The sequence below is a fragment of the Nicotiana tabacum genome, chromosome 13, assembly GCF_000715075.1.
Source record: "Nicotiana tabacum cultivar K326 chromosome 13, ASM71507v2, whole genome shotgun sequence".
Classification (NCBI taxonomy): Eukaryota; Viridiplantae; Streptophyta; class Magnoliopsida; order Solanales; family Solanaceae; genus Nicotiana; species Nicotiana tabacum.
The window spans coordinates 5373089-5396900 of record NC_134092.1 but is presented as its reverse complement, the minus strand read 5'-3'; the positions used below and the strand labels follow the sequence as shown (position 1 = coordinate 5396900).

At 37.0% G+C, this 23812-nt stretch overlaps 1 protein-coding gene across 1 annotated transcript; it reads left to right on the top strand.

The window, feature by feature from the left end:
- The first annotated feature begins 6724 nt into the window (after positions 1-6724).
- LOC107820440 (putative UDP-N-acetylglucosamine--peptide N-acetylglucosaminyltransferase SEC) lies at positions 6725-17853 on the top strand. The gene is made up of 28 exons (XM_016646726.2): positions 6725-7190; positions 9839-9984; positions 10089-10187; positions 10276-10326; positions 11078-11194; positions 11293-11349; positions 11634-11753; positions 11868-11930; positions 12021-12099; positions 12674-12783; positions 12878-12931; positions 13019-13086; positions 13206-13308; positions 13491-13693; positions 13797-13893; positions 14346-14417; positions 14532-14608; positions 14686-14802; positions 14889-14973; positions 15059-15226; positions 15717-15827; positions 15964-16050; positions 16146-16273; positions 16353-16435; positions 16549-16654; positions 16749-16895; positions 17292-17412; positions 17549-17853. Exons 1-28 carry the CDS (start codon positions 7016-7018, stop codon positions 17660-17662), a joined length of 2958 nt encoding a protein of 985 aa, XP_016502212.1. The 5' UTR covers positions 6725-7015; the 3' UTR covers positions 17663-17853.
- The last annotated feature ends 5959 nt before the right edge of the window (positions 17854-23812 follow it).

Sequence of the window (23812 nt, the reverse complement as noted above, 5' to 3'; positions counted from 1 at the left end):
GCAATTACCCCTTGGTTTTTCTTTGTGTCGCGGTTCTTTTCCAAGGGTTTTGTTTGAAGCGGGTGTAGCTAGTTTTATTTTTTTAGGAATAGGAGCGATTGTGTTGTGTTTTGAATTGAAGAAATATCTCTTGCCTTTGTTATGCATTGAGAATAGTGAGTACTTTGGTTGTGACGCTTAGGCTCAGTTCTTGACTCTTGTATAAGTACCTTCAATTATATGAATTTAAATTTGCTTAACTGCTTTGACTAGAGTGTCTTGATGAATCCAATCTTGAGTGAATTATGTGCCATGTGTGTGTGAGGTTTGGGTGTTATTCTGTGCATTACATTTGATGCCTAGAACTTGCCCCGTGTATTTGCAAAGCGAAATAGTAGTTTTGTTCAATCTTGGAAGTGATATATGTGTTTCTTTGTTGAGCCATATATATATTTTACCCGCCTAATTGTTATGTATCGTAGTTAACCCATTTGAGCTTGCAATCCTGTTTCTTTGGCAACCCCATTACAAGCCTTACCCCATTTGTTTGAATTAACCATCTATTTGAACCTTCGAACCTCTCATGAGCACTTGAATTATTATGAACTGTGTAAAAGTTAAAGTGTGGGGTGGGTGGTTTGGCTTTTGAGTGGAAATAATGAAATAAGGAGAAAGGTGCATTGTTTTGAAAAAGTAAGAGCCACTTGAATTGAAAAAGAAAGAAAAGAAAAAAAGAAATAGTTGTATTGCTGTGAAAAAAATATATTCCTTGATAAGTGGTGACTCTTGATGTAATTGTGCTTAAAGAAGTATTGGGTAATATACATTGATGTGAAGGTGGAGTTTGGTTTGACATAAGTATGGAGTTTGAATGTTAAAGTATATGTATTAAAGTGCTTAGGGAGGTGTAGTCACTCTTATATCTAAATGTATCATACTCGTCCCGCAACTTATATTACAACCAAATAAAGTCCTACTTGATCCTAGACTGAATGAGCTCGATTAGAAGAGTAGTACACTACGGGTAAGCCTATGGTGCATCTTTTGTGGCATATGAATGTTATTTCCGAGAGTGAGTGAATTCCCGAACATTAAGAACAATGCACAATTTTAAGTGTGGGTGAGGAGATTGTTTGGATGACTTTCTATGCTATTTTAGTCGTGTTAGTTTAATTGGATAATACTTTTTATTTTTTAAATAGAAAATATTGGACTTTTCCCGACGATGGATCTATTAGACAATTTTCTTGAGGGATTTAAGTCGAAAGAAAAAAGACAAAAAGATTTTATTTTGTTAGGTAGTGTAGCAATTACCCCTTGATTTTTCTTTGTGTCGCGGTTCTTTTTCAAGGGTTTTGTTTGAACCGGGTGTAGCTAGTTTTATTTTTTTAGGAATAGGAGCTATTGTGTTGTGTTTTGAATTGAAGCAATATCTCTTGCCTTTGTTATGCCTTGAGAATAGTGAGTACTTTGGTTGTGACGCTTAGGCTCAGTTCTTGACTCTTGTATAAGTACCTTAAATTGTATGAATTTAAATTTGCTTAACTGCTTTGACTAGAGTGTCTTGATGAATCCAATCCTGAGTGAATTATGTGCCGTGTGTGTGTGAGGTTTAGGTGTTATTCTGTGCATTACATTTGATGCCTAGAACTTGCCCCGTGTATTTGCAAAGCGAAATAGTAGTTTTGTTCAGTCTTGGAAGTGATATAGGCATTTCTTTGTTGAGCTATATATATATTTTACCCGCCTAATTGTTATGTATCGTAGTTAACCCATTTGAGCTTGCAATCCTGTTTATTTGGCAACCACATTACAAGCCTTACCCATTTATTTGAATTAACCATCTATTTGAACTTTCTAACCTCTCATGAGTACTTGAATTATTGTGAACTGTGTAAAAGTTAAAGTGTGGGGTGGGTGGTTTGGCTTTTGAGTAGAAATAATGAAACAAGAAGAAAGGTGCATTGTTTTGAAAAAGTAAGAGCCACTTGAATTGAAAAATAAAGAAAAGGAAAAGAAATAGTTGTATTGCTGTGAAAAAAAAATTCCTTGATAAGTGGTGACTCTTGATGTAATTGTGCTTAAAGAAGTATTGGGTAATATACATTGATGTGAAGGTGGAGTTTGGTTTGACATAAGTATGGGGTTTGAATGTTAAAGTATATGTATTAAAGTGCTTAGGGAGGTGTAGTCACTCTTATATCTAAATGTATCCTACCCGTCCCGCAACCTACATTACAACCAAATAAAGTCCTACTTGATCCTAGACTAAATGAGCTCGATTAGTAGACTAGTACACTACGGGCAAGCCTATGGTGCATCTTTTGTGGCATATGAATGTTATTTTCGAGAGTGAGTGAATTCTTTCTATCTTGAGTTCCTAAGTGTTCTTAAATTTTATTGAGTGGAACTACTCTCTTTTGTTGTGTGAGGGCACTTGATTCATGAAGGAAAGGTAATGTCAGTGACCTTTATGTTAGAGTAAGTGAGTGAGTTGTGAATAATGTGTGGTACTTGTAAGTCAAATCTTGAGGTGAAGATGTTACGCTTTTGTGCTTTGTCTATTTTAAGTATTCTTGGTGTGATTAGTTAGGAGAATTGTTTAAAAAGGCCGTGTCTATATAAAATGTAGTTTGATTTCTCGAGAACGAGCAATGGTTTAAGTGTGAGGTGTAGATGATAGGATATAATTACGTATTTTAATCGCTTATTACACTCCAATTTACTGCACTTTAATTGAGTTTGAGCTTTAATCGCTAGTGTTTTGCACTAATTATGTGTTTTATGCCTTGTAGGAGTGATTCCGAGCTATGTAGATGTTATGAAATAAATTCAACTAATTTTGAGCTTTGAAGTCTGAGTAAAAGCCCAAGGAATTAAGCTGGGATCGTGTTCGGGGATCAACAAGTGATAGTTAAGAACGAACGAAGAATCGAGTAGGCATATTGCGCACTGTCTAGTAAAATATACATAACTTTTCACTAAGAACTCCATTTCAGCTCTGCAATATATGGTTGGCAATATAATTCGAAGGGCTACAACTTTCATGTTTTACGTATTTTCAAATTCCAAACAGAACAGGGTATACAGTATGCAACAAGTGCTCAGCCGCGCACTGGCCGCAGATGTGAGGCAGAAACTGGCCAAAATCCGCGGCCAAATCCGCGGTTGAATCCGCGGCCGCGGACGTCCTGACCTGGAAAAGTGTCCTTTTTCGCGTAGGAGATGGTATAATTGTTTGGGCCCGACCCTACTTCATATATATACATGAAAAAATGGTATTTTGAGTACTTTTGACATATTCTTGACACAATTTAGACCTAAAGAGGCTAAGGAGACTAGGGATTCGACCTAAGGAGGCAAGGACACACTAGGAGCAAGGCGGAGAATTCTTTTACAAGTTTCTCACCTCCTTCTTCCTATTTCTATTATTGGTTATGAATTTTAGTATTGTAGTTATGCATACTATTATGAATAGCTAATTTGTTATCTAGGGTTTTGATGGAACCTTTTGGAGGATGAATTCTTGTTATGTTTTAGTATAATTTAACCTTTGAATTTGTCTATTTATTCAACTACGTGCTTATTTCAGTTGATTGAATGGCCATCGATTGACTGTGCCTATTTATTATGTGTTGCTTGAGAAAAGATACATATTTAAGTGGTTGCTGAACAACATAACTCTTAACGTATGTGAGAAATCAATACAACGAGTTTAAAGGTAGGTTTAGAAATAACAAAGTTTTGACGTGGTCATAGTGAGCGGTTCGATGAAGCCAACTAGCGTAGTTCGAGAGAATATGTCTAGTAATTTATTGTAGTTGCTCGAAAGAGAATTACGGCACCTAAAGTGCTCACGATCAGTAGAGTACATCGGCGAAATTGTTGGGAGCTTAGGTGGAAGGATTCCGATAATTAGGGAAATTATAACTCTAGACCTCTTTAATTTATTCTCCAACCCTTTGTCTCGTTAGTTGATAATTTTACTGTTTTCTAGTATTTGCTAGTTAATTCGTTAGAAATATAAATCTCAATCTTTATAATTTAGAAAATTATTCAAACTTTTCTTCTTAGTGAAATTAAAAAGCTATAGCTAAGCCTTAGTTCTCTGTGGGATTCGACTCCGAACTTTTAGACCAGATTATATTTGCAGCGACCACTTATCCTTTTTAGGACTAGAGTTGGGCGTGATCAAATTTTGGTACCGTTGCCGGGGAACCCATTATTTTCTTACTTTGGTTGTTGTAATTGATTTTGAATGACTTTGACCGATTTACTAGTGTGCAGGGCAAATATTATGTGCATCGGAAGGATTCAGGGGTCGAATTTAACCCGAGAATAGGTAAAAATGCGGCAAAGATAAAAATTGGCTGGGAACTGAGATTCGCGACCGCGAATTGGACCGCGGATATGGCCGCGGATTTTGTCATGTGTTCTGTCCCCCGTCCGCGGCCGCGGATTGGGGCGCAGATATTTTGTCCCCCTCTGCCTAGAATTCGCGATCGCGAATTGGACCGCGGATATGGGGCGTGTCCAGTTAAGTTTTTTTAATTTTTTTGTCAATTTTTTTTATGTTCCCTAATTTAATCACCCGTCACCCCCACTCCCCTTCCCACTTCCCCCACTTCTCTTCTTTCCTTCCTAACTTCAAGTCCCCAAACCCTTCTCCTTCCCCCCACAATCCCTTCCCCCATATTTTCCTTTAAACACAAGACTCCTCTCCTTCCTTCTCTTCTCCACTCAACCAATCTCCAACATACGTTCTTCTCAAGATCTCTGAGTAAGTACATGATTTTATTCCTCTTTCTTAGTTTTTTTCTTTTTTTCTTTTCAGTGATTTTTTTTTTCTTTCAATCTTTTCCCTTGCTATTGTTTGTATAGGGTAGTAAAATCATAGGTGCTTTTGTCTGAAATTTGGATTGTGGTTTATATGTGGTATATGAAGGCTCTTTGAATTGGTTGATTTGGGAGAAGCCATTATTGGGTTTGTGATGAATGGTAGTCTAATAGGGTCTTTGGGTGACTTGGGGGGAACATATGCACACTACCTGTTTGTTGATTTGCCTTAATGAGTGTTGAATATTAATTGTGACCAATTATGTAAGTGAAGTCTGAGTAACCGCCATTGGGTCACATATTCCGCTCTCCAGTGATAGTAGTATTTATTGTGTAGGTAACATGCAACCTTCAAGGAAGAGATGCGCTACCAGGGCCTCATCAAGTGGTCATGGAGGCTCATCTCGAGGACGGGCACCGACCAATGCAGCTCAGTTTGATCATACCAGGTTTGTCTCCAGAGCTGCCCAAGACCGTTTCAGCTTGAAGGCCACTAAAAAACTTGTACCGGAAAGAGGTATTGACAGGGCGTCCCTCCAGGATGAGTGCCCTAATATGTATCGGGAGTTGATCAGGCGCAGATTGGAAAGCTTTTTCTAAGAGCCGGAGGGGGGTAACTTGATGCTTGTCCGGGAGTTCTATGCCAATTGCCCCGAACATGAGGATAGAATATGCATTATGCGACACACGAGGGTGGATGCCTCGATAGAAGCCATCATGAGAGTGTATCGATTGCCTGAATTCAATGAGGATGAGGATTTCTATAATACTTACAGGAGAGAACCCATCACATGAAACATATTTTTCAGAACTATATGTGCACCGGACAAAGAGGTAGTGTTGGTTGTGCCGGGATCGAAGCTACACTCTGCCTCACTCACTTTTGAAGGAAAGTGCTGGTTGTACATCATCAACAGTCGCTTGCTGCCGTCCCACAACACCACAGAGGTAAATGGTCCGAGAGCTGCCTTGATCTGGTGCTTCGTGAATGGCCACGACTTTGATGTGGCCAAGGTTATTCAGTCTGAGATATTCGCCCGTTCAACACAGAAGAGGTATGGGTTCTTTTTCCCCTCTCTGATCACTAGATTGTGCCGGGAAGCAAGGGTGCCTGAGAACCCAAATGCGGATGGCATGGTAAAGAAAGAAGCAAAGTTCCGGGCAGACAAAGTGACCATCGGGAAAGACCCGGTGGCACCAGGGACAACTCATAGTGACGATTCTAATGAGTCGGAAGAGGGCGATGAAGGGCAGGAGGAGGTTGAAATTTCATTTATAGATCCACACAACTACAAAGAGATAATTATGAGAGACATCTATGCAAAAACTTAATATTTTTGCTACAGGGTCCTTGGCATTATTAAAGTAGATCCCAATACCTATTTGAATAGGAGGAGACAACTGAATATAACCTATATAGTACATTAGTGAGTATATCGGGCGCCATGAGAACCTTGTGATTTGACATAAATTATGGCATACATCTCTAAAGAGAGTGACAAGGCCAAACATCATCCCAGAAGCGAATCAGCTTACCATTGCCCATAACTTTGCCCGAATGCAAAAAAGAGCAGGTGACAATTAGTTTAAGAAGTTTGTTGAAAAAAAACTTTGAAGTAATAAGCAATTTTGTCCAACTATGTTTGACTTACTATTTGTGTCTACATAGTACAATACACCTTTTAATTATAAATTATACGTAATGCTAATTCAAATAAGTGAATTAGTATCTCTTTTTCTTTTGAAAATATTAATTTATTTTTAAAATAAAATAAATAGTTGATGGCATACAATAGACAATATGTAATTGAATAAATACCCGTACATGGATTTAGGTAAGCATAATCAGCGACAGAATCACGCAATATTTAGGCAAAATAATAAATGGTCAACTCAAACCGACCAAAACCAAAGACAAAATAATGTTCCGCCCTAAGTGTCAGTCAATTATACGAGGCTAATAAAGTCTTTTCACCCACTACGCAATGGGAGCAGAGCTCGTAACATTAATAAAGCAGAAGAGTCGCTGTTTGTAGTAACCAGAGCAAATTCAGACGAAGAAAAAGGAAATTCTCCTTATTTTTTTCACATATATTTTCCGCTGCCAATTCCTGCTACGAAATCTTCCTGTTTTTTACATTTTTTTTTTGTTTTTTTTTTGTGTGAAATTGGTAGAAAGTGTGTGTGTATGTGTTAAACTATGATGTTGTCGCTGCAAAGCGATCCTCGGCAGCAGTATCAGCAGCAGTTGCTGATCTCTAGGGTTTCACACGATGGAGTCACCGTCGGCGATCCGAGGACAGATTCGTCTTTTCCGTTTTACACTGAATCGGCTTTGTCCTCCGTCAATATCAAGTCCGAGTTGTCTCGAGAAGGTAAAAGAATTATTCAAGTTTTTTACTTTTATTTATTTTTTGGTTGATATGTTTAGTTCAGAAAATTGAGATGTTCTGTGGTTAATGATTATGTCTTTAAGTTGAATTTGAAGCTTTTTACTTTTAATTTTTATTTGGTTGATATGTTAAGTTTCAAATTGAGATGTTTTGTGGTTAAAGATTATGTCTTTAAGTTGAATTTGATGTTTTGAGGATTTGAATTACGAATTTGTTAGTGTGGGAGATGAATAAGAAGATGATTTTGAGTATAGACTAGAGAATTTTTGAAGTGCAGAAATTGAGTGGCAGGGATTTTGTCTCGAAATAATAATGTTGTGTAGAAATTTATTTAGTTTTTGTATCATTCTATTGTTGCCTTTGGGTTTTGGTCCTTGCTATATAGAACTTCTAGTACTTTTTATTTTATGTTTACATAATATTGGGATGAATAAAGTGGCCCGTGAGATTCATATAGCTGACTCCAACTTGTTTGAGACTAGTTGTTGTCTTTGAGTTTTGGTGGTCATCACTATAACGGTTAAGTGAGTATCAGGAGATTAACGTGAACCACCACTAGTAACTATAATTTATAGTAGCAACTTCCGGGAGATGTATAAGCATGCATAACTTTTAACCAATGAAATAAGGTAGTACAAATAACTCTAGTTACTGATGGGGTAATATTATAAACATGAGGAGGTTATTTTTTTTTTGAAAAGGTAACATATTTGTATATTCATGTAAAGACTTCACTAAAATTGTGAAGTCACCCATAATTACAATGTAAGTGCCCATACAAAACTACACAAAAAGGGCTCTTTTCTGCCTTGTTCTCTTACAACGAGTCTAAGGCATCTAAAATGGATACACTATCCTCCAAAAGTTTTCCTTTACACCAAAAATAAAATAGAGCTAAACATTTCATCTTTATCTTTTGAATGTTGTTGGATTTCTCTTCAAAGCATCTTTGGTTTCTCTCTTCCCAGACTGTCCAACATGAGGAGGTTATTGTTCATCATACAATTTGTGTTTGAACGTTGTTTCTTCATTCAAATCAAATGGACATAGCAGCAAAATCTATTGTTTTTGTTGTGCACATAGACTTCTTCAGTTCTGCATTCAAGTGAATGGTCACAACAAAGGCTCAAAAAAATAGGAAGCAAGCTGATTTGTGCAGTTCAATGGATGCAAAAGCATCCAAAGAACTGGGTAGAAGCTTAAAGAAAATTCATGACTTTTACATATCGAAACCTATTTTACAAGGACTCCAACTTCGTCCTCAAAATTGTGTCAACTTGAAACTAACATTTGGTGTAAGGCCTGTGTCGAATTTCTCCAACAAATTATGGTTACTTGGTTAGCAGTAAGTTGAAGAGCATAAGGGAAAAAAATGAAGAAGACTAGTTTGTCGTCTTACTTCTCGAGAAATAACAGCATCATGTTAGACAGAGAGTAAGAGAATGAGGTGGAGGAGGCTAAGGGTGAGTACGGATTCAGCTGTTGGAGGACTTGGTGGTATTACGGGAATTAGCATAACTAGGTTTGCTTTTAATTCCAATTTATCATGCGGATAGGTAATGGCCATGGGCTTGGGTTGACTGATGTCATTATTATTGATACTTGTGTCCAACAATGATAGATGCCTTAGTTAAATTAACCACTGATAGGATAAAATTGAGATCTTTGGACATCCAAACAGTTCTGTGTAAATTTGGCATAGATTCTTCAAGTCTTTTGAAATAAAATTCACATATTTATAAACTATGTGAAACGTACCATAAGTCAGCATACTTAATAATTCAAAATACTTAAAAAGAGGTTGAGAAAATTGTAGTCAAAGAAGAAACTATTTGACTTCCCAAATATTGACTTTTTTCACATAAGATGTGACAAAGAGTGTATAAAGAAGTTTGGGGATTTTTTTGCCTGGTATGTCATTGAAGAAAGGTTGAGAAAGTGGTCAAAAGGCTGCAAGAAGGATCCCGAAAAGAGGCGCTGTGTTGCTACAATGCTCCCTGGGAATAGGACTGCCACTAAATGTTGAGTGAAAAGATACAATAATAGAAAAATTATAAAAGGGAGAAGATTTTTAGCCGAGAAGGCAGCATTATTCTCTGGTGGCAGAAGCTAGTTAAGTTAATACCAACATTTCAGAGGCTCTGGTACTACTATGCTGACAAGAAAGATAAGAAAATTAGCTTTGTTTAAATTTGTTGGATTGACAATGTACAAGAGGTTTCGTACGATAGTAGTTTTGAGTTACATGATATAATAAAAGTTTCTTAATTCTTGAGAGTTTTAATTGCGAGTAACATGTTAATTAAAAATATCATATTCAATATTTTTAATGATTTTCCACTTTTAAAGAATTGAAACCTTATGTCCTTATCAAGGACAAAAAAAGGAGAAAAGAAAAATTGGAGTCATTGATTCATTGAATCATGACTTGAGGGCTTTTAATTGTCATCAACTTTAGGTTTTCAGATAGCTACAAGGTTGATATATATAATTACAATATTCACTTTTAGGTCGTGGAGTCTGCTGTCAGCTGAATATTTTGTTATGCACGCATTGCTGGTACATGCACACTCTTTCTCTCTCTCTCTCTATATATATTTCTTTTGACATCTGTATTTCTTGTGCCACAGTTGACGAGGACACACTTTTAACTCTTGCTCATCAGAACTACAAAGCTGGAAACTATAAACAGGCTCTAGAGCATAGCAAGGCAGTGTATGAGAGAAATCCCCAGCGCACTGATAATCTTCTTCTTTTGGGGGCCATATATTATCAGGTATGTTTTCTTGGACAGTGCTTTATATTCATGGTGCCTCCTTTATCTTGCGTGTATTTATGCCCATAGATTTAAGTAAAGCATTTGAATTTTCTTTGTTTTAGTTGCATGATTTTGATACGTGCATTGCAAAAAATGAAGAAGCCCTCCGCGTTAACCCACACTTTGCTGAGTGCTATGGAAATATGGCAAATGCTTGGAAGGTATGGTTGTATTAGTGCTCCTAGTTGCTAAATTTTTGTTTTTGTGATTGAACATTGATATGATTTATTTGGCTTCTATTGTATGCAGGAAAAAGACAATATCGATGTTGCAATACGCTATTATTTGATTGCAATAGAGGTTTGTATGCATCTTCATTTGCTTTATCAGAATGTAATGATTTTCATTTATCCTGCTTATAACGATGGTTAATAGCATGACTTAAGTCTGTGGTGCTTACAGACTTTAGGGTTTGAGGCAACTGTTTTTAGATTGTCGAGGTCTTGTTGGCTGCGGCCATGGGTCCTTTTCCATTCTTTGTCTCCAACCATTTAATCGCCACTATGGAAAACAACTAATAAGTCCTGTATCTAATGCAAAGCTGCTACAAGTTACTTGTTCTTTTATGTTATACATTCTAGGGTTTTGGCTTTTAACACCTAAAGTGACCTTTCTTTTTGTATATGCTTAACAATTTTGTTCAAAGAGGAATTTCCTGTCTGATAACTGGCTAATTCCCAATGATTAAAAAAATTCTACCTTTTAAAATAGAGCTCACTCGAATATATTAGTGTCTATCTGGTTATAAAAAAATATATATATGGGCAATTTGGATAGAAAAGAATTTATACAGGTCAATTTGGGTCCTGGAAAATTTCCATTGTCCTTTTCTTTTTTACGGAACCCGAAACAAGACCTTTCATTTTCCATCGCGACAGGAATCTCTCTTTCCCAAGAATTAAGGGGACATGTTTCCCAACTATAAATTTGCAAGTTTGGCTTTTGGTACATTAAAACCTTGATATAGTAATACAGTAAAGGTATTTTCTATGAAATACTTATGGTTCATTATTGTTGGATGACATAATCTAAGTCAAAATTTGTGTTGCAGCTGCGTCCCAATTTTGCTGACGCTTGGTCAAATCTAGCTGGTGCATATATGAGGAAAGGAAGGCTGAGTGAGGCAGCCCAATGTTGCCGTCAGGCGCTAGCTTTAAATCCTCGTCTGGTATTCGAGATTACCTATTTTTTTTGGCTTCTTTTTAACAGTTCAGATGATTTGCGTCCTTATATGTTTGTTTCTTAACTCACTTGTGTTCTTTCTAGGTTGATGCACATAGCAATCTTGGGAATCTGATGAAAGCACAAGGGTTAGTGCAAGAGGTAAAATACTGAGACTTTCTTACCTTTTATATATATATATATATATACATACATACATACATACATACATTTTACGTGTGGTTTTGGGATGGTTGTGTACGTTAACTTTGTACATTGTCTACACATATGTCTGAGTTAGGTATACTCATGCATTATCGAATTTTATTATTCTTTAACAGATCTTTCAGTCTTGAGGTGCATCTCATGTGCGTTTCTGTTTACTACGCTTTGCTGGCTGTTATGCTGATTGATTTCTGTGGTCTTGATTATTGGTTTTGTTTTAGGCATACAATTGTTATGTGGAGGCACTACGTATACAACCTACATTTTCCGTTGCATGGTCCAATCTTGCTAGCCTCTTCATGGATGCAGGTGATCTTAACAGGGCATTACAGTACTACAAGGTATGGAATACCTTAAATCATTTCGCATATTACGTTATTAAATCCAGAGTTTTGGATTTGTTTTGGCTATTAAGTTTACTCACTATTTTTGTGATTCAACCTTTTCATATCCAGGAAGCCGTGAAGCTAAAACCAAATTTCTCAGATGCATATTTGAACATGGGAAACGTGTATAAGGTAAGACCTTCTGCTTTGTGCTAATATGGTCTGTGGTGCAAGTGCCGGGGTAAGAATTTGGGACATGTGTTTCTTCCTTGCATTTTCCAGGCTCTGGGAATGCTGCAGGAGGCCATTATGTGTTACCAGCGTGCTCTCCTTGTGCGACCAGACTATGCAATGGCTTTTGGTAAGTGCTCCTTTCTCGGTCTTAGCTTCATATCAATTGCTATGAAGTTGCTTAGGGTGAAGTTCATTTGTACAATACTCATCTGTATGTATAGATGTCTTTTCTTTTAGTAAATGTATTTGTCGACGTCTTTGCACGGAATGATCACATCATACTGCTTGCCTCTTTTTTCTTGGGGATAAATCATATTGCTTTCATCTTGAGCATTGCAGTCATTTTGTCAATATGCTAAAACCTCGAGTTTCCATTTTTCCCATGTAGTTGATGCTCTGTTGTAATTGAGGTGAAGGATAAAGTAGCATGAAAATCATATAAGCTTGAAATTCTGTAAATTAGCTCCCCCCCCCCCCCCAAAAAAAAAAAAAAAAGGAGGGAGGGATCTTGGTGATAACTGTCAACAGCTCTCAAAAGGACAAAAATTGAGATGTTATTGCATTGGTGGTGCTTCTCATTTTTTCTAAAACAAGTCATATAAGCCTACAACTGAATTCTTCTTTATCTTTGGGGCAAACAATCCATAGGTTACTAGTGCTCCGTGATGGGATTGATCATTAGCTATGTAAAAAATGTGCAGGCAACTTAGCTACTGTGTACTATGAACAAGGTAACCTGGAAATGGCCATGCTTAATTATAGGAGAGCTATTACCTGTGATGCTGGATTCTTGGAGGCATATAACAATCTGGTGGGCCTTTATTTCATCTTCTGCATAGTTTTGCAGTAAAAAATTAATTTCTTTGGGTATTAATTATCCATTCTTCCCACTCTGTTGCTTTTAGGGTAATGCTTTGAAAGATGCTGGTAGGGTTGAGGAAGCAATTCATTGCTATCGTGTAAGTTATATTCACTTTTGGATGGATGTTTGCTTTCATTTTTCTCTATTTTGCTATTTTAGTAATCTTTCCGGTTGGTGCATGCAGCAATGCCTCTCACTTCAACCTAACCATCCTCAAGCACTGACTAATCTTGGAAACATTTATATGGAGTGGTAGGGTGTGCTTAATTGCATAATTATTTTCTTTTGTTTTTACTCCCTTTTTGGGGATATGGAAGTGAGGAAGCACTCAAATCAAGTGATTTTCAGAGTTGTCATTCCTAATTCTGCAGGAACATGTCAAGTGCCGCTGCACAGTGTTACAAGGCAACTTTAGCTGTGACAACTGGGCTTTCAGCTCCTTTTAACAATTTAGCCATAATATACAAGCAGCAGGTACATGTTTTTATGTGATTCTTGAAGAATGATTAATTTTCATGCCTGTGAAAGAAAAGCTGTTTGAAGGGTTGTATGCGGTTGGAAAGATAGCTAGAGGGGATTATTCTCTTGGCAAATTAGGGAGTTCTCCTGTCAGGATTTTGACCAGACAAATGATAATTTCTTTTGGCAACTTATAGGGTAATTATGCAGAAGCCATATCTTGCTACAATGAGGTACTCAGGATCGATCCCATGGCAGCTGATGGACTAGTCAATAGAGGTAACACATACAAGGAGATTGGTAGAGTTAATGAAGCTATTCAGGACTATATGCGAGCCATTACTATTAGACCAAATATGGCGGAGGCTCATGCAAATTTGGCCTCATCTTACAAGGACAGGTTCATTGTAGTTCACAAGCTGCAAACAGTTGATAGTCCTTTCTCACACATTTGTATATGTCCATTTTGCTTGGTTGTTATGCTTTTGTTAAATCTTCTGTAGTGGAAATGTGGAAGCAGCTATAAAAAGCTATAGACAAGCTCTGATGCTACGTCCTGACTTCCCAGAAGCAACTTGTAATCTTCTTCACACGTTACAGGTATCTTCACCCATTAGTTACCAATGTTTTCGTAGGCCAGGTTTATCAAAGAGCATGTATATTTCTTACCTTGTGTCAGCTTGATAAACTTTACCTGCAAATGTTAAGCTCATAAGATAATATATCTGTTAATGGACTGTGCTTGAAGATAGTTGTCAAACACTGAACTACTTTGTTTATATAGATGACAGTTTCATGCCGTGCTCTTTTTTCCTCAGTTCTTATGAAGCTTTATGTTGAGCCTGTTTGATCTGTCTTGTGCTCATTCTACCTCTGATGCCAATTTACTAGTTTCGGAGGAAATGCTTAAGATAAGTCTAGTACCTAGTGTTGTAGTTAACTTAAGGTAATTTCCATGCGCATCTCGTGCATGAGGAACACTAGTTAGCTTCATAAGACATTGGTATTCTTTTTTCTAGCATACTCATTATGTTTGACTTCATACTTCCTAGTGTGTCTGTGATTGGGATGATCGAGAGAAGATGTTTATTGAAGTTGAGGGGATCCTGAGAAAACAGATTAAGGTATTTCAGCCTCTCATTCAGTCATAGATGTTGGTGTTGTAAGCCATATGTTGATCCCTGTGGTACTGATTCCTGTTTTCCTTGATTATTTGCTCCATTGCAACGTTATCTTAGATGTCAGTTATCCCAAGTGTACAGCCTTTCCATGCAATTGCTTACCCTCTCGATCCACTGCTAGCTCTAGAGATCAGGTGAGCAATTTTCTTTTGGATCCTATGCAAAAGAATGATATAGATTTTGTAACTAACCCTCTCCTTTGATTATACAGTTGCAAGTATGCCCAGCACTGCTCTGTAATTGCAGCTCGCTTCTCACTTCCTCCTTTCAGTCATCCTCCTCCATTGCCAATAAAGGGTGGTGGCAGGAGTGGTCGGCTTAGGGTTGGGTAAGTCTCTGACCAGCTCTCTACTTGCTTCCATCTTCCTCGAACACTACTGTTACTGTATAATGAGATTTTTTAAATGCGTCTAGATACGTGAGTAGTGATTTTGGCAACCACCCATTATCACATCTGATGGGTTCAGTGTTCGGCATGCACGATAGAGAAAATGTTGAGGTTTGGACAATTTATCATTCATTGGTGCTATTACGGATCCACCCTTCCTGTTTCCTGCTAATTCTACAAAGACTCTTATTTCCAGGTGTTCTGCTATGCTTTGAGTCCAAATGATGGCACTGAGTGGAGACTCCGCATCCAGTCAGAAGCAGAGCATTTTATTGATGTATCGTCCTTGACATCCGATGTGATAGCTAGGATGATTAATGAGGATCAAATACAGATCTTAATCAATCTCAACGGTTATACAAAGGTAAGATATCGGTTCCTAATCTTGTTAATCTTAATGGGATCATTTTCTTATTCTGTAGCTGATATTCATTTATTTGTGAATGCAACTTGGTAAAGAAGAAAAGGAATAAAAGTGGAACGATATTTGTTGGGAATATTCTTCTGAAATGTGAAGATCAGGATCAAACTTGGATAAGCATGACCTCGGGCTATGAGTATTTGGAAAATGTTATCTCACATTTTGTCATTGCCTAACTACAGAAATTCTGGACAGTCTCATGTGCTTTGTTGCCATAAGACCTTGTATTTATTGTTTTGAGCATCACTGAAGTATTACTTCTTTCACCTTTTCCGTTGCTAAAATTATCTGCTGGTGCATTGCTTTGCATTCTAGGCTGATAAGTTTTGGTAATTATCTGACATTGCTCATCTCTTTTGTTTTTGTTTTGTTTTTAGAGAAAGGTAACAATTCTGGCATTGCTCATCTTTAATCTTCTATTTATGTTTTGTAGGGAGCCCGAAATGAGATCTTTGCAATGCAGCCTGCTCCCATCCAGGTTTCATATATGGGGTTCCCTGGAACTACTGGAGCTAACTACATACATTATTTGGTTTCTGACGAGGTATATTATGTTCTTGACATGCTTTTGTTGTACACATGCCAGTTTATTTCAACTACACAGTACTCACACATTTAGACTTCACTTTGTTTTCCCTTCTTTCTTGTCCTTGACATTGCTTCTCCTTTATACTTGGTAGTTTGTATCACCTACGCGGTACTCACATATTTACTCAGAGAAGCTTGTCCATCTCCCCCATTGTTATTTTGTCAATGATTATAAGCAAGTAAGTTCTTGAGCTCAAACTTCTGAGATTCTTATCTTGAATTATTTGTAATATCTCTCTTTTGAAATGTTGATGGGTTTCTTGCCACTGTCTAGAGAAACCTTGACGTGTTAGATCCAAGCTGCCAACCCAGACGCTCGGATTATGGGCTGCCAGAGGACAAGTTCATTTTTGCTTGTTTTAATCAGCTCTACAAGATGGATCCTGAGATTTTTAAGACATGGTAGTATTCAGATGCCTTTGTTGTTGGTATACTGTTCTCTATGTCCAGTTGTGCTATAGTCTCGAGTTCGATGTTGCAGGTGCAATATTCTTAAGCGTGTACCAAACAGTGCTCTTTGGCTTCTCAGATTTCCAGCTGCAGGAGAGATGAGGGTTCGTGCACGTATGTATCCCTTTCACATAACTTCTATTACTATAAGCTTTGTCTGATGAGGCTTTTAAAACATTATTCTATGTATGGGGAATATCCTTAATAGTGTTTTATTTTTTTTCCAGATGCTGCTGCACAAGGTGTGCAGCCAGATCAAATTATTTTTACAGATGTTGCAATGAAACAAGAGCACATCAGACGCAGCTCCTTGGCAGATCTTTGCCTCGACACGTTAGAACACTACAAACTTTGTTGCATCTTTCCTTTTCAGTATTCTGTGTCCGTTCAACTCATACTGATGAATTTTGTTTCTTTTTTCTCATAGGCCACTCTGTAATGCACATACCACTGGAACAGATGTACTCTGGGCTGGTCTACCGATGATCACCCTTCCCCTTGAGAAAATGGCAACTAGAGTTGCTGGTTCGTTGTGTTTGGCCACAGGGGTCGGTGAGGAGATGGTTGTTAGCAGGTACCTGTTTTGGACTTGCCTGCTTCTATGATGTTTTGGACCCTTGCAATTTGCAAACATGTTTCTTTCTTAAGTTGACATTTCCACTGAATTGTATTTTAGCTCTTATTCTTGATACATGTGAACTCTGATCTTGTATGGCCGGCAGTTTACTTTTAATATTTTTTTCTTCAAAATAAAAAACCATACTTACAGTAAGACTGAACAATTTAGAATAATTTTATTCTGCTTGCAAAAATTGCATTGTGGAAAGGGCATCTACCTAGTTTAAATCATATAAAGCTAGTCTCAGATGGGGACGACTCGTGTTGAAACAAAGAGAAGGATGGCTTATTTTCTTATCTGTGTGTCTACCTTTTTGGGCTTGATCAATTTTACTTGCTTTACATTTTACAGTATGAAGGAGTATGAAGAGAAGGCAGTGTCACTGGCACTGAATCGTCCCAAGCTCCAAGATCTCACCAATAGACTCAAGGCTGTTCGTCTGAGTTGCCCTCTGTTTGACACAGGACGCTGGGTGAGTGATCCAACACCATGATACACGACGGTTATATTTCAATGCTTATTGACGTCAAGTACCTTAAGATTTGCTGAACCGCGTTATGATTGTGCTATGCTTTACTTAAACACTGGTTCTTTCTATGCATCATTAGGTACGGAATCTGGAGAGATCTTATTTTAAGATGTGGAATCTCTATTGCTCTGGCCAACATCCTCAACCATTCAAAGTAACAGAGAACGACATGGAATTTCCTTATGACCGCTAGATGTAAAAACAGTAGTCTAAACGGGATTGTAGATAAATCAAAGAGCATGTGAAGAGCTATTTATTCTAAATCGGTGTCTCGCTATTATGGTATTCAATGGTGAGTTTCAATCTTATCTTCTGATGTTGAATTTGAAACTCTCGTGAAGTGTATTAGTTGTAATTAGAATACCCATTCTAGCTGTCCAAAAACTTGAGTTTGCCCTTAGTCCAAGGTAAAAACGCAGTTACATGACCGCACTACCTTTACCTAAAAAGACCCAATGGTGAAGCATTTACGCTACGGTTCGAAAGGAAGGATCAGTATTCCCACTTTGGGTAGTTAGTACGCAATGGTTCGAAAGGAATGGATTATAATTCCCTCTTTGGGTAGTTAGTTTGCGTTTTTACGGAGGTGAATGATTCGTCTTGATTGTATTTGTTTATCTATAAGCATTTGTTGATGTTTATAACTTGACTTTATGCAGGCCTTAGCTGATGGATGATCCTGGTAAAATCATTGAACAGTGGTTAATTTCTTAATTGAAAGATGCTACTGAGGTTTACGGATATATGAACAATTACAGAGGTACTCTTAGAACACGTTTCCTCGAGAATATGAAGAAAGAAGTGAGTTTGAAGCTTATTAATTGAAAAAGTTAAGGACATAGGTATAGTAATCTGACTAAAATAAACAGAAATGATGGTTTAACCGTTCTGAAGAGGAGGTTTAACCATTTGTTATCAGCCACCTACCGACCCTGACTAATGCCAAGTTGCGTCGCCTAGTGGAGAGGCTCCTTATCATGAGTTTCTTATCCGAGACCTTAGGTTAAGAATGGAGGAATTTTGGTCGTGAACTTGTCCAACATTGCTATGAAACAAACACGAGAAGCTTTGCGAAAGGTAAGTCTCCTGCCGTTTCAATGGAGATGTCCAAAGATGAACTTGTACAAAAATGTAGGTTACAACCTTTGCAAAGGGCGATTGCAACGTGAATAACCAAGGTCTCGGCAGCGCATTCTGCTGCTTTATTTAAAAAAGATCATATTACTGGAATTGTGCTTAAATGCTAACACACCACTAGTTACGTGAATCAAGACCCCTAAATGATTTCACGTGAGCGACCAGATTAGATGAAATTCCTATGGAACTTTGGAAGAGCATGGATAGGGCAGGCTTGAAATGACTCGCTGGGTTATTTAACGTTATTTTTAGGATGAAGATGATGCCTGGAGAATGGAGGTGTAGTACGATGATTCCGTTGTACAAGAACAAGGGTGATATCTAAAATTGCAACAACTATAGGAGTATTAAACTGCTAAGCCACACTATGAAAGTTTGGGAGAGGGTAGCGAAAGCGAGGGCAAGGGCAAGGAAAAGTGTATCTATTTTCGAAAATCAATTCATATTTATGCCGGGATGTTTGGCTACGTAAGCCATTCACCTTGTAAGGAGGTTGGTGGAGCTGTGTATAGGAAAAGGAAGAGGGACTTGCATATGGTGTTCATTGATTTAGAGAAGGCTTACGTCAAAGTCCTAAAGGAGGTTCTATGAAGATGTTTGGAAGCTAAAGGTGAACTTCATGTTGTTTACACTAGGATGATTAAGGACATGTATGATATAGCTAAGATCCGGGTGAGGACGGTGGTGGTGGTGGTGGTGGTGGTTGGGGGGGGGGGGGGGTTAGGACCACTTTTCAATTGTGATTGGGTTGCACCAGGGGTCAACTCTCGGCCCGTTTTTATTTGCCTTGGCGATAGACACACTGTCGCGCCAGATTCAAAAGGAGGTGCCATGGTGTATGTTATTTGTAGATGATATTGTACTGATTGACGAGACGCGAGGTAGTGTTTAACGCGCGATTAGAGGTTTGGAGAAAGACCCTGGAGTCTAAAGGGTTTCAAGTTGAGTAAGACCAAGACAAAATACTTGGAGTGGAAGTTTAGTTACGAGACCAGTGAAGCGGGCGTAGATGTGGGGCTTGATACACAAGTTATCCCTAAGAGAGATAGTTTCAAGAACTTTGCATCTATTATCCAAGGGAACATAAATATTGATGAGATGTTACACATCGTATTGAAGCGGAGTGAGTGAAGTGTAGGATCGCATCCGGTGTTTTATATGATAAGAATGTGCCATCTAAACTGCAAGTTCTACAGAGTGGTGGTTAGATCGACTATGTTGTATGATGCTGAATGTTGGCCAGTCAAGAACTCACATGTCAAGAAGATGAAAGTGACAGAAATGAGGGGTAGGCCAAAGAAATATTGAGGAGGGGTGATTAGGCAAGATATTACGTTGCTTCAGCTTATCGAGGGCATGACCCTTGATAGGAAGGTGTGAGAGGTCGAAAATCAAGGTAGTAGGCTAATAGGTAGTCAAGAGTAGTAGTGTTAGTCTTGTATTCTATTATTATTAGATTTCTATTACTACTCGTTGTTCTTTTTGCTTTGTTTTCTTGCATTTTCGTTGTTGTTACTGCTTCGTGCTACTGCTTTTCTTTTCGTCTCTCGTTATCCGAGGATCTATCGTAAACAACCTCTCTATATTTAAAGTAGGGATAAGATTTGCGTACGCGCTATTCTTTCTAGACTGAACTTGTTGGGATTATACTGGAATTTTTTTTTGTTGTTATTGCAGCAACTTAAAAGGATAGGCGCCAAACTTGGAAGTTAGTTGGGGAAGAGATCCGTTGTTGATAAAAAAATGCATGACTTAATTGTTGGTGTTGATTCACTGTAAATCTGTTGATAATAAATACCTGAGGATAATTCTGTTACTTGGAGTAGATGTATTGATTAGTTCAATATTGACATCTATTAATTGCCTAGTCCAATATTGCTCACTTATTTTGACAAACAAATACAACGTTTAGAACTATGGTCGTATACTTGCATATTCAACACAACACCAAAGAAAAATCAAAATGGATATTCAACTACAAGTTACTTCTTTATCATTGGAGATTCACAGACATAATGTGTGTGTAAATATCTCAAATTTTGGTTCTATTGTTTTGTATTTTGATAAAGTTCACAAAAATGCTTTGATATAATCTGAGAGATAATTGTCCAGTTACAAGAAGCTTCGACACATCAGTGGAGCTCAAGCACATGTGAGGCCTAAAGCTAAAGTTTAATATGAGGCTTAAATTGTAAAAAAATAATATATATTATATATTTTTATTTGAGGTCTATTCTTCTAACTTTCTGAAATGTAAAGTTGTTAATAATTTTTTATAATCTATTTTTTCCAACTTTTTAATTGATACTATAGCCAACCCATTTAATATTTCTTGAGGCATTGTTGATCTTAGCAAATTTTTTATCAATTTAATTTTAAAAATTTCTTTCCGTTGAAGCAATTATTATAGGAAACGTTACCACTATTCAATAAGCAATATAAGTATATGGAAAAGAATCGAGACTTTTTATTTGATTGAGTATATAGTATTTTCTACTTGTACTATTTTCCTTATCAAATCAATTCTAATTCAGACCTTAAAAGAATTATTCATACTACCCATTTTTGAGTAAGTCAAACGCTTATTTTATTTACATATATATAAAAAATTCTTTCCTTTTATATGAAAAAGTATACTTTTGTACTAAAAGTCCTAAATTTTATTTTATTTAAATACCTATAAACCTATTATTCCTAAAATGGTGGCTCCCCAAAAATAGGGGCCTAAGGCATAAGCCTTTTTAACAAGTACTCCCTCCGTTCACTTTTAGTTGTTTACTTTGAACATTTCACACTCCTTAAGAAATAATAAATGAAATATATATTTTATAATTTTACCTATAATAATGATAGCATTTTCAAAAGTCTTGGGAAATAATTTGGGGAATAAGTAGTTAATGACAAACAGAAATAAAGATTATCTTTTTTTGATTTAGTATAGTGGACAAATAAAAATAAAAATATATTTTTAATATAGTGAATAAGTAAAAGTGAACAGAGAGAGTACAATATTAGAGTCCGCACTGTGACACACGAAAATATCGGTTGGACAACGTTTTGGCTAAGGAAGAATCATTTACGTACGTACCCAAGTAAGCAACATAGTGATTGTTTTTCGTTTAGCATTTAAAGATGAATATTCCTGGTGCGTGTGACCACTGGTCAATTTTGAAGTGACATGAATATCATAGCAAAATATCATTTGAAATCCAGCAAAAGCAAAAATCACTAGATGATTTAGATTCAGAGGAATTCAATAGCTTCTGTGTTTGTATTTGAAATCGATTAAATGTGTATAAAACAAACTATATGTTCAACGACAAGTTCAGAATTCATAAATTTTAAATTCTGACTTCGCTTCTAATTGCTTGATTAAGTTCTGGTGCACAAAATTACTCAATACATATGTAAGTAAAAGATAGAAATTGCTCGATAGAATAATTAAAATGCGTGTAAACTGATTCGGACAAGACTCCTATTTTTTTATTAAATAAAAGGGAAATGGAAATCAGAGACGGACCTATGCAATAGGTAGATGAGTCACCGACACCGGTAAAGTTCGACAAAATTCCATATATAAATATGTATATTTAAAAAAAAAATAATATATTAATAATGATCATCCTATAAACAAATCAAATTTTGGTTAAATAAAAAGTCCACCCGCAGAGTCGGCCAATGGTCTCGTGCTCAAAAGAAATTGCGCCAAGGGTTGCTCCAACTTGTCACATTCGAATTTCTGATCCAAGAATATTATATTGGTCAGCAGGTCCACTAAACTGAATTGACAGATCTCTGCTATTAATTTATGGCCACAAAAACTCAAGAGGGTATCCTGCAAATAGTTTATTCTTAGGTTTCCAAACGCAGAAAATAAACTATAAATATTCTTTCTTTCCTCTTCTGTCTATCTCACCAATTGATTAATGTGCCATGCACTCCTTAAAAACAACAGCGTCTCCTTTCTATAGAATATCAGTAAGCTGTCCAAGCTAATAATTGAACCTCGTTCATTTGACAAGAAGGGTTACTCATATGATTAGCAATAGCACCCGGTCTACGAGGAGTTGCTTGCACCCCGCGTACGATCACATGTTATGAGTTTGAGTCACAAAAGGAGCAACAAGTCCAACAAAGAGAATCAAAGGAAAGGGAAGTGAAAAAAAAAGTATTAAATCAAGAATATACGACTATGTGAAATTGAAGTGACCAAAAAACGTCGTTCACTAAAAAATAATAGCTATTGGGTGTGCGAATAAAATCCTACATTAATAGTTGAAAAGATTAGGAGCCTCTATATAAGGTGTAAGAATTTCTTAATGGTGTGAGACCTTTTAGGAAAACCTGTGCGAGCTTGACCAAAAGCGGACAATATCACACCACTTCGGACTAATTGAGCTCAACAATTGCTATAAGAGCACATGTTCAGTGGGTCGAGTATGGCGATGGCAGAGTGATGGTCCTGTGCTCGTTTTGCTTACCCTTACGAGCTTAGAGACACGCACAAAAAAAGAAAAAGCTAGTTGCGAACTTTGATTGCCATAAATACTCTAACGATGTGGGTGACACATAATGAATCTCGATAATTGACCCGCGGATCGTAGTAAGGGCCACGTGAAACTGGTTTGTGGGGAGACCCGTAGATCGTGGTAATGGGCCACGTGGAACTTAGTTTGAAGGGGTAGATTGTTGGATGTGCGAACAAAATCTCACATTGATAGATGAAAAGATTGGAAGCCTAAAGAAAATATTATCATACAATATAATTATTTATATTAAAAGTATCTTTGACTTGATTTAGCCCAACAATATCAAATGTTAAATCGGCCTTAATATAAGAGAAGCTTATTTAATGTTGCAATATATGTGACTCAAATTTTCTTAGGATTTTTACCTAGCTATACTATATTAGAAACTTATTTACCTATTTTTTCTATGTTTTGTATTTTTTTAATAAGTATCTAGATTTTTCTTACAAATTGTATAATTGCTTCTTAAAAGGTCCCCACCCCATTATTAGTGCCTTCAATTAAGGAATTCAATTATATCCTTTCTTTTTTACCCTCTCCTTTTCTTTCTCATTTTTTTTTACATCAAAATTCTTTAATCTACGCCAAAAATCTCTATCTTCTCTCTTCCCACCATTATCGACAACTTAATATTATTAAAAAATCGCCAATTGTATCGTACTTTTGCCGGGAGACTG